Below are 12,093 nucleotides of genomic sequence, written 5' to 3'. Positions count from 1 at the left end.
ATCTTTCTTTCTCCACAAAATCAAATATTATTTCACTGTTCAATGTGCATTTTTATAGATGAAAGCCTCTTCAATAACAAGCTATAGGTCACAACTTTACGTAGAGGTGTGTGATAATCATAGTAAATGCAGTCAAAACATTCTTCTGAAAGTTTTGTTAAAATCCTAACAGTGTTGGATTTCTTTTCTGGTGAAGGTTTGTAGTCACCAGAACTGTTAGCTTTTCCTTGAGGAGTACTGTTTCCACCACTACCACTAACATTATGATCTTGAACACTATTACTTCTGTTATCACTGATAAAGTCATTTTTCTCATCCACCATCCTATTCAATGTTATTTCAGTTGAGCAGTCAAATGAGTATTCATGTCTTTGAGTCAAATGAATATTCATGTTTCTGAATAATCATACCCAGTAAAACATTGTGAAAGTGTCATATTCTGTCTTCCATTGGATAACACCTTCTTAACTTGGATGCCACACTATTTAAAACATTCAAAATGTTAATCATTTTTTTTTTGTTTTCACTGTAGATTTATGAAAATACTGACACACATCTACTAAATACATCAAATACTTGCTGAAGTAACTGGCTGACAGGTGGTTAACACCTTCCCCCCTCCCCTCCTCCAAGACTGTAAGCACTGCCGTATACAAACAAAGGCACCAAGAGCAACAAAATCACATCACATGCTGTTGCCGGTTTGATAAGAAGTGTGAGATGGGTCTGTGTACCAATGTTCAGTACAAATTCCTGTTCAAGCCAAGAGACATCCTTTGTAAGCTTCATGATTAGTTTAAACAAGTGTTGACTTCCCTTTAACTTGTTATCCAGTTGTGAAAGTAACATGACGTCACCAGGAACATTCAGACTTGAGAAACAAAAACCAAAAGAGAAGTATGACATGCAAAAAATGATTGTGTGGCAGTTAACTCTCATAAGAAAACTATATATAATTGCTATAATAATTACTAAATTTGTAATCTCAAATTTACATATAAATCAATTGGATTAAGTACCACAACAGTTTATACATAGCTGTCTTACCTCATAGACTGTGTAACTGTCGTACCTTGTGGAAGCTTGCTGTGAGAGACCCAAGGTCAGCTGATCAAAATTGTTACCTTTGAGGATGATTTCTGGTTTATTAAACCATTTATTTATTTTTATTTTACCAACTGGACATCCTATGTCTTTGTACATGCTGCAAGATGTGATTTGAATAGTTTAGCTAATTAATAAGAAAAATGAATATATACATGAACAGGTTCTTGGAAAAAAGGACAGTTTTGCCTTGCAGGACATTTATTTATTATTTATTTACTATTTTTTCTGTCATGTATCCATGCACTATTGGCTTTTGCAAATTTCAAAAATAACAGTTGACAATAATTCCACTTACAAAATATGTTACATATCACAGATGTTACATCTTATATCTGTTTTGTACGTTATTACTTTACAGTTGATATGCTATCAGTTCATGTCACAGTCAGTGCCTTAAGAGATGTTAAGAGTTGTTGAATAAGTGTAAAAATTTACCTGTCAAAAACAATTTTAATGTAGTGTTAAAATCATTCCCCACACAACCACAGCTTCATCTATATCTCTTCTCTGCAAACCACTGTGATGTTCATTGCAAAGGTTACACCCTGCACTGCCAGTTATTAGGGTTTTTCCCATTCCATTTTTGCATGGAGTGTGGGAAGAATGATTGTTTAAATATCACTGTGCTTCCTGTAATTAATCTAACACTGTCCTCGTGGTCTCTACAGGAGCAATACACAGGGGACTGTAATATATTCCCAGACTCGTCTTTTAAAAATGGTTCTTGAAATTTTGTAATTAAGTTTTCTGGGGACACTTCAAGTCCATGTTCAAGAACCTGCCAGGTTGGTTTCTTCAGTATCCCTGCAAAACTCTCCCACAGTTCAAACAAGTCTGTTACTGTTTGTGCTGCTCTTCTCTATATAGATTCAACATGCCTTGCTAGCCCTATTTTGTACAGATCCCATGCACTTGAACAATATTCTGGCATGGGTCACAAAAGTGATTTGTAAGCCATCTCCTTTGAAGACTGATTGTATTTCCCCAGTTTTCTATCAATAAAGTGAAGTCTGTCACCTGCTTCACAGAAAACTAACCCTACATGATTCTTCCATTTTATATCTGCACAAAGTACACTCAGGTATTTTTGTAAGTTGGCCAGTTCCTACTGTGACTCATTGATGTTATAGTCATAGGACAGAATTTTTTTCAGTTTTTTAAGTGCACAATTTTACATTTCTCTGCATTTAAAGTCAGCTATCAATCTTTCCACCACTCTGAAACCTTATTGAGATCTGACCAAATATTTATGCAGCTTCTCTCAGACAGTAATTCATTACAGATAACTTGTGAAAAATCTGAGGTTACCAAAACAGCAAGGGCCACAACATACTTCCCTGGAGTATACCTGAAGCTACTTCTGCATCTGTCAATGACTCTCCACCCAACATAACTTCCTTCATGTTTTCTATCAAAAAAACCTTAAGCCAGTTACAAATTTCACTCAATAATCCCATATGACAGATTGTACTTTTGACGATAAGAGCAGATGTGGCACTGAGTTAAATGTTTTTCAGAAATTGAGAAATACTGCACCTACCTGACTACCTTGATCCAAATTATTCAGTATGTCATATGTGAAAATTAGTGTGAACTGGGTTTTAGTGACTGATGTTTTCTAAATCTCTGCTAGTTGGAATGGAAGTCATTCTGCCTAAGAAACCTCATTAGATTTGTGCTCAGAATACATTCTAAAATTTTGCAACAAATTAATGCCAAGGATATTGAATGGTAGTTTAGTGGATCACTTCTACTACCCTTCTTGCAGACAAGTGGGGTCTGTGCTCCCTTCCAACAACTGGGCATGGTTTTATGTTTGAGGGATCTACGATAGATTACAGTTAACAGAGGGGATAACTCCACTGAAAAATCAGTACAGAATTTCATAGGGACTTCCCATGATCTCCCTGGAGATTCTCAGTGGTTCGAGGATTCATTATGAACTGTCCTGTTTTTTACATAGGGTGTCTCTCCCATTATGAACTGTTCTACCAAGTTGATATTGATCCCATGCAGGGTAAACTGTTCTCTTAAACTTGTGCCATGGTACCTTTACATGGTTGTCTCCTGTGCTAAAACTTAAAGTTCCTCATTGAGATACAACACTATTGTAGTTTATCTAGCTTACTGAACATATATATCTTTTGCTTCATTGTTGCTACAAGTGCCTCATGGTCACTGATAGCTGCTTCATTGTTCATTGTGCACCTCCTCAAAGAGAGCAGGTCTATTTGTTGTCATTGGGTTTAACATATTTCCATCATAAATGGGGTTCCGAGCCATCTGGTCTAGGTTGTTTTCAGAGATGGTACTTAGTAATGTTTCACAGGATACCTTATCATGTCCAACATTAACAAAACTAATTTTCCCAGCTGATTAAAATGATTATTGGATAATAAAGACTTCCCTGATGGCTATTGTATGATCACAGAACTAACACAAAAGCAAACTGAAGTTTCCTCTAAGGTTTTCAGTTACTTCAAGATATGTGTCTGATGGTCAATAAAAGGATCCAATGACAATTTTATGCTCACCTGTGATACTTAGTTTGTATATATGTATGTATTGAACTGGGGATCTAGAAACGACGGAGAGACATCATCCCCGCCGTAGCCCTCAGTGATATACAACCCCACTACAGGCTACTGCAGTCCACTCACCCCACCGCCGATCCACACCAAACCCAGGGTTATTGTGCAGTTTGGCCACCAGTGGACCCATGGGAATGTCTCATTCCAGATGAGTCTAACCCCAATGTTTGCATGGTAGAGTAATTATGGTATACGTGTATGTGGAGACAGTGTTTCCGCAGCAATCACCGAAATAGTGTAACTGAGGTGGAATAAGGGGAAACTTAAATCACACTTTTCTCTCATGACATACTGAAAGATTTGGATCACGGCAATCTGGTAGATGGTGCATTTCTTGATTTCTGAAAATCGTTTGACTCAGTTTCATTGATATTCAGAAATGTAAAATTGTGCACTTCACAAAGAGAGAAAAAAAAAGAACACGTGGTATCCTATGGATATAATATCAATGAGTCACTGTTGGAATCAGCCAGCTCATACAAATACTTGTGTGTATTGCTTTGTAGGGATATGAAATGAAGTGATCACATAGGTTCAGTCATGGGTAAAGCAGGTTGTAGATTCCAGTTTATTGATAGAATACTGGAATGTGCAATCAATCTACAAAGGAGATTGCTTACAAATCACTCATGCAAACAGTTCTAGAATATTACTCAAGTGTGTGGAATCCATACCAGCTAGGACTAGCAGAATCTTTTGAATTTGGCTATAGGTTTGTTTAATCCATGGGAGAGTGCCACAGATACACTGAAGAAACTTCATACTCTTGAAGAGAGATGTAAACTATCCAGAGAAAGTCTATTAACAAACTTTTAATAACTGACTTTAAATGGTTACTCTGGGAATGTACTATACAACCCCCTACATATTGATCACATATGTCTTGTGAGGATAAGATTAGAATAATTTCTGCATGCACAGAGTCATTCGAAAAATCATTCTTCCATACATGAATGGAACAGGAAGAAACCCTAATAACTATTACAATGGGATGTACCCTCTGCCATGTGCCTCTTGGTGGTTTGCAGAATATAGAAGTAAATGTAGATAACGAATATATTGTCAGGTATTTGTGGTGCACAAACAATTCAGAGGATGAATATCTATTACCTATCCCTTGGATATTTCTTATTGCTCTTTTCTGTAACATCATTAACATAATTAAGAAAGCAGTAACTTATTCCACAGTAGCCTATAGTGTTAATGTTTGGCTGAGAATTATCTTTGTGAATTGGCAAAGGAGATGTAAGCCACTACTAACAGATCTCTTCTGCTGCAAGTTCTTAGTTTTACATATTTTGACAGGGGGTAGTACAGAGCAAAAAAGGTAAAGAATTGTCTAGTAAACATGAGCTATGAAATGCATACCTTAAGAGCTTCTTTTTCACAGTAGTGCACCTTATGGCACTCCCTTGAGTATTTCTTCCACTTTCAGCCATTGTATGCTAAAGGGTTCATTTAAAATACCAGGCACTTTTTTGTTGCATAGTAGATAAGTCGGCAATCTCCTCTAGTGTTAGGCAGGGGACTCCTACAGCAGCCTGGAGAGCGGTTAGTGAGATGGACAGAGCATTCCCAGCGGTATGAGCTGTGATCCACTGACAAAATGTGGACTTTGAGAGCTGTTATGAGTAGTCCTTTTTTCCCAATGTGCTTTTAAGAGTTACATAGTTAGAAATCATTTATTACTTCAATTAGCTTCCAGGTGTGGATATCTGCAAGTTCAAGGACATAGTGTTTTTCTGATGGTACTATCTGTTGTTGATCAAATATGAGCAGGGGCTAAGAATTTCTCACTATTGTTGATATCTTTTTGTGCTTGAGTATTTTTCCTTGAGAAAAATTCATTTGATGTTTATTAAGTTGTGGTTGGCATTGCTCTAGTTGTACTTTAGGCATTTATGTGATTTTAAGTGCTGCATCGAGCATCCTGGCAGCTATTAAGCATAGTTTGGTGATGACATGTTATTGTTTTTTACCATGTACATGTCTGTTGTTGTTGTTGTCTCCCCCCCCCCCCCCCTCCCCATGAACCATGAACCATGGACCTTGCTGTCGGTGGGGAGGCTTGCGTGTCTCTGTGATACAGATAGCCGTAATGTAGGTGCAACCACAATGGAGGGGTATCTTTTAAGAGGCCAGACAAACGTGTGGTTCCTGAAGAGCGGCAGCAGCCTTTTCAGTAGTGCAAGGGCAACAGTCTGGATGACTGACTGATTTGGCCTTGTAACAATAACAAAAACGGCCTTGCTGTGCTGGTACTGCGAACGGCTAAAAGCAAGGGGAAACTACGGCCATTATTTTTCCCGAGGGCATGCAGCTTTACTGTGTGATTAAATGATGATGGTGTCCTCTTGGGTAAAATATTCCGGAGGTAAAATAGTCCCCCATTTGGATCTCCAGGCGGGGACTACTCAAGAGGATGTCGTTATCAGGAGAAAGAAACCTGGTGTTCTACGGATCAGAGCGTGGAATGTCAGATCCCTTAATCGGGCAGGTATGTTAGAAAATTTAAAAAGGGAGATGGATAGGTTAAAGCTAGATATAGTGGGAATAAGTGATGTTCGGTGGCAGGAGGAACAAGACTTTTGGTCAGGTGAATACAGGGTTATAAATACAAAATCAAATAGGGGTAATGCAGGAGTAGGTTTAATAATGAATAGGAAAATAGGAATGCGGGTAAGCTACTACAAACAGCATAGTGAATGCATTATTGTGGCCAAGATAGATACGAAGCCCACACCTACTACAGCAGTACAAGTTTATATGCCAACTAGCTTTACAGATGATGAAGAAATTGAATAAATGTATGATGAAATAAAAGAAATAATTCAGATAGTGAAGGGAGATGTAAATTTAATAGTCATGGGTGACTGGAATTCGAGTGTAGGAAAAGGGAGAGAAGGAAATGTAGTAGGTGGATATGGACTGGGGCTAAGAAATGAAAGAGGAAGCTGCTTGGTAGAATTTTGCACAGAGCACAACTTAATCATAGCTAACACTTGGTTTAAGAATCATGAAAGAAGGTTGTATACATGGAAGAACCCTGGAGATACTAAAAGGTATCAGATATATTATATAATGGTAAGGCAGAGATTTAGGAACCAGGTTTTAAATTGTAAGACATTTCCAGGGGCAGATGTGGACTCTGACCACAATCTATTGGTTATGACCTGTAGATTAAAACTGAAGAAACTGTAAAAAGGTGGGAATTTAAGGAGATGGGACCTGGATAAACTGAAAGAACCAGAGGTTGTACAGAGTTTCAGGGAGAGCATAAAAGCATAAAGGGACAATTGACAGGAATGGGGGAAAGAAATACAGTAGAAGAAGAATGGGTAGCTTTGAGGGATGAAGTAGTGAAGGCAGCAGAGGATCAAGTAGGTAAAAAGGGGAGGGTTAGTAGAAATCCTTGGGTAACAGCAGAAATATTGAATTTAATTGATGAAAGGAGAAAATATAAAAATGCAGTAAATGAAGCAGGCAAAAAGGAATACAAATGTCTCAAAAATGAGATCGATAGGAAGTGCAAAATGGCTAAGCAGGGATGGCTAGAGGACAAATGTAAGGATGTAGAGGCTTATCTCACTAGGGGTAAGATAGATACTGCCTACAGGAAAATTAAAGAGACCTTTGGAGATAAGAGAACCACTTGTATGAACATCAAGAGCTCAGATGGAAACCCAGTTCTAAGCAAAGAAGGGAAAGTAGAAAGGTGGAAGGAGTATATAGAGGGTCTATACAAGGGCGATGTACTTGAGGACAATATTATGGAAATGGAAGAGGATGGAGATGAAGATGAAATGGGAGATACGATACTGTGTGAAGAGTTTGACAATGCACTGAAAGACCTGAGTCAAAACAAGCCCCCGGGAGTAGACAACATTCCACTAGAACTACTGACAGCCTTGGGAGAGCCAGTCCTGACAAAACTCTACCATCTAGTGAGCAAGATACATGAGACAGGCGAAACTCCCTCAGACTTCAAGAAGAATATAATTATTCTAATCCCAAAGAAAGCAGGCGTTGACAGATGTGAAAATTACTGAACTGTCAGTTTAAAAAGTCATGGCTGCAAAATACTAACGCAAATTCTGTACAGGCAAATGGAAAAACTGGTAGAAGCCGATCTGGGGGGAGATCAGTTTGGATTCCATAGAAATATGGGAACACATGAGGCAATACTGACTCTATGAATTATCTTAGAAGCTAGATTAAAAAAGGCAAACCAACGTTTCTAGCATTTGTGGAATTGGAGAAAGCTTTTGACAATGTTGACTGGAATAATCTCTTTCAAGGCCCCCGGAGTAGACAACATTCCATTGTAACTACTGATGGCCTTGGGAGAGCCAGTCCTGACAAAACTCTATACATCTGGTGAGCAAGATGTATGAAACAGGAAAAATACCCTCAGACCCCAAGAAGAATATAATAATTCCAATCCCAAATAAAGCAGGTGTTGACAGATGTGAAAATTACCGAACTATCAGTTTAATAAACCACAGCTGCAAAATAGTAACACGAATTCTTTACAGACAAATGGAAAAACTAGTAGAAGCCGACCTCGGGGAAGATCAGTTTGGATTCCGTAGAAATACTGGAATATGTAAGGCAATACTGACATTACGATTTATCTTAGAAGAAAGTTTAAGGAAAGGCAAACCTACATTTCTAGCATTAGTAGACTTAGAGAAAGATTTTGAAAATGTTGATTGGAATACTCTCTTTCAAATTCTAAAGGTGGCAGGTATAAAATACAGGGAGCAAAAGGCTATTTACAATTTGTACAGAAACCAGATAGCAGTTATAAGAGTGGAGAGGCACGAAAGGGAAGCAGTGGTTAGGAAGGGAGTGAGACGGGGTTGTAGCCTCTCACTGATGTTATTCAATCTGTATATTGAGCAAGCAGTAAAGGAAACAAAAGAAAAATTCGGAGTAGGTATTAAAATTCATGGAGAAGAAATAAAAACTTTGAGGTTCGCTGAAGACATTGTAATTCTGTCAGAGACAGCAAAGGACTTGGAAGAGCAGTTGAATGGAATGGACAGTGTCTTGAGAGGAGTATATAAGATGAACATCAACAAAAGCAAAACGAGGATAATGGAATGTAGTCGAATTAAGTTGGGTGATGCTGAGGGAATTAGATTAGGAAATGAGACACTTAAAGTAGTAAATGAATTTTGCTATTTGCCGAGCAAAATAACTGATGATGGTCGAAGTAGAGAGGATATAAAATGTAGACTGGCAATGGCAAGGAAAGTGTTTCTAAAGAAGAGAAATTTGTTAAAATCGAGTATAGATTTAAGTGTCAGCAAGTCGTTTCTGAAAGTATTTGTATGGAGTGTAGCCATGTATCGGAGTGAAACATGGACGATAAATAGTTTGGACAAGAAGAGAATAGAAGCTTTCAAAATGTGGTGCTACAGAAGAATGCTAAAGATTAGATGGGTAGATTGCATAACTAATGAGGAAGTATTGAATAGGATTGGGGAGAAGAGAAGTTTGTGGCACAACTTGACCAGAAGAAGGGATCAGTTGGTAGGACATGTTCTGAGGCATCATGGGATCACAAATTTAGTATTGGAGGGCAGCATGGAGGGTAAAAATCGTAAAGGGAGACCAAGAGATGAATACACCAAGCAGATTCAGAAGGATGTAGGTTGCAGTAGGTACTGTTAGATGAAGAAAGTTGCACAGGATAGAGTAGCATGGAGAGCTGCATCAAACCAGTCTCAGGACTGAAGACCACAACAACAACAAGAACAACAATGTCTGTTGTTGTTAGTAATATTCATGAGGAATGGATTTGATTCCTTTGTAACCATATCCCTTGTAGGTGCTTGCCCTCAGTAGCAAGTATTTCCTTAAATTACATGTTAGTATATTATAATAATGTGACATTCCTCATTGTTTTACTGCAGCCCATCTGGAATCAAGTGGGCTCAGTTCACCAAACTTTTCTAATACATCATTAAGTGTCAGCACTGATACTTACTGATTCACCACTAACTCTGAGTAATTGTTTGTGCTTCATTGAGTTTCCAGATTAGATTTGTCTTGGGAGTCACTGGTTTCTGTAGTTAAGTAGGGCACACACAGGGGTATTATCCAACTGGCGATGAAGTCTGTTGTGGTATTAGTGTTGTTATGATTGTTTTTCTCCTTAGAAGCTGTCAGAGGTTGTTATTTGCAGTTCATGTTTAGGGTTCTTCAGACAGTCCTGAATTTTAGTGGATCTAATGCCTGAAATGTCTTATGTTGGTTAAAGTGGTTCATCTTCTTTATTTATTTGTTGGTTTCAATGTCAGATTATTCTTCAGCATACATGATCTTTCTAAGGACACTATGAAACATGTATAACTTCCCACCTTGCAGAGCAGTAGTTGGTGTGTGGTTTAATTGGCCTAATTGGTGGTTGATTCTGGCTTCTGACTTGAGTGTTCTAAATACAGGTCAGTTAAGTATCATGAACTGGATTAAGCCCAGCCCTCCATTCAAACATTGCTTATGGGACTGAACAGGTGTTTCATTAGCAAAGATGAACAAGTGCTCATATCTTTTAGGCTTTTAGAGCCCATGTTTACTGGATTTTTTTTTCTTGTTTTGGTCCATACTAACACCTTGCAAAATATGGAAAGCAAAGAGCTTGTAGTAGAAGAGATTTGTTTCCCAGTACCGAAGATGAAGAAATGCTGATACCTTTTAAGGTATGCATTTTAAAGCCCACATTTATTGCACATTTTTTGCTTCAAATGAACATTCATGTCATATCCTTGAATATTAACCATTGCTCCTGGGACACCTCATATAAGAAAGACCAAGGACTGGGGCCTGAGGAACACTTAGCATTATTGTTTCACTGGTGGATTGAAAGTTTATTTTTTCCCACCTAATTTGTGCATCAGTTTAGTGCACCACATATGATTTAACAGATTTGTGACTAGAACATTCACAGATGGATCCACCATACAACATGACCACTTTTTTTAGATGTAAAAAAAGGATCAATTCTAGAGGAGGATATCTAAGTCCCGTAATAGCATCAAATCAAAAGCCTGAGAGCTTAATAATAATTACTACAACACAAAATCCTTAAAAAGCAAAGATTTCTCTGCACTTTTAAAGATGTAATGGTCTCATTGCAACACACTAAAAGTTACTTGATTTTGAATACTTTCATGCATTTGTCCTCTGGCTTTGTAATGTTTCATTTTATATCTGGGACACAATTTATTTTGTATCAGCAACAACAAGTCTGGATTACTTTGATCACACAGATCTTCCAAGACTCAACATGTACATAAAATAACTAATAAATTTAAAAGATATTTTTCAGAAATTTCCACAAATATACTGACAAATTCTCCAAACACTGTACACTATCTTCCCAAAAACAATACCTCTCTTAACTCCTTTTTCCTATCTGCTACTACACCATGTGAATTTTAAGGTATTATAAGGAAAGAAATTAAAAAGATTTATTCTGCAGGGCTTGATATGATATCCTGCTTCTTACTTCATAATTGCCCAAATTACAGGGTGACTATAATTAAAGTTAACCTTTCAAAATGCTGTATGAATAACACCACTGCATTGCAATACAATGCAATATTATCAGAGAAGGGGGAAAATGTGTGGCAGGAGAAAAAGAATAGTGTGAAAATTGATCAATAGATGGTGCTGTATGTGTCAGAAGATGTCAATGAAAACACCTGTCATGTGCATGACCCATTGAAGTTGGAGTAAACACGCCAGGTACACGGCTTTTCCTCCTTTCCCCACCTCTGATGTTCATCATGACTGTCTCAATGCAGGCTTGTGCTCTGCTTGTAAAGCTTTATTACAAGAATGATGACTGTGCACATGTGGCTCTGAAGAAGTTCTGGACACTGAAGAGTTTGAAAAAAGGCCTTGGTCCACTGACTGCCATGGGTCTGGAGAAAATGATTCAGAAATTCAAAAAGATGGGTTCTTTTAGTGTGCAACCTGGTAGAGGGAGGAAACTAATTGATTCATCATTGGAAGCAGTGGCTACAGCAATGCAGGAGGAGACAAGCGGTGGTATGCAAATGTGTAGTGCATGGAGAATTTCCCAAACATCGGACATACCGAGTTGCTTTCTGTTGATCTGCCAGCAAGACAGACCTTTGCTTTAAAATATCTTTCTCAGATGGAAGTGGACAGTGATTGGGCATGGAAGATTTTGTGGACAGAAGAAGCCAATTTTCATCTAACATGATATGTCAATACGCAGAACTGTGGAACATGGCCAACAGAAAATCCACACACAGAAAAACCAAAACTACTTCATCCTGAAAAGGTCATTGTTTGGTGTGGGTTTATGGCATCAATTATCATAGGGCCATATTTTGTTTAAAGAGACAGGTGCTTCCAG

The 12,093-nt window shown here is 38.0% G+C and overlaps 1 protein-coding gene across 3 annotated transcripts in view; it reads right to left on the bottom strand.

The window, feature by feature from the left end:
• Nucleotides 1–12,093, bottom strand: part of LOC126292143 (peroxidase-like) — a 221,567-nt gene that overhangs the window by 23,780 nt on the left and 185,694 nt on the right. For all 3 annotated transcript variants that reach the window (XM_049985980.1, XM_049985981.1, XM_049985982.1), the window contains exon 10: nucleotides 1,048–1,204. In XM_049985980.1, coding sequence (XP_049841937.1) covers nucleotides 1,048–1,204 — 157 coding nt within the window. The remainder of the gene's footprint in view (nucleotides 1–1,047; nucleotides 1,205–12,093) is intronic.

Source organism: Schistocerca gregaria, chromosome 9, assembly GCF_023897955.1.
Source record: "Schistocerca gregaria isolate iqSchGreg1 chromosome 9, iqSchGreg1.2, whole genome shotgun sequence".
NCBI classification, from domain to species: domain Eukaryota; kingdom Metazoa; phylum Arthropoda; class Insecta; order Orthoptera; family Acrididae; genus Schistocerca; species Schistocerca gregaria.
Note: the sequence above shows the minus strand (reverse complement) of the source record. Positions and strands in the feature narration are given on the sequence as shown.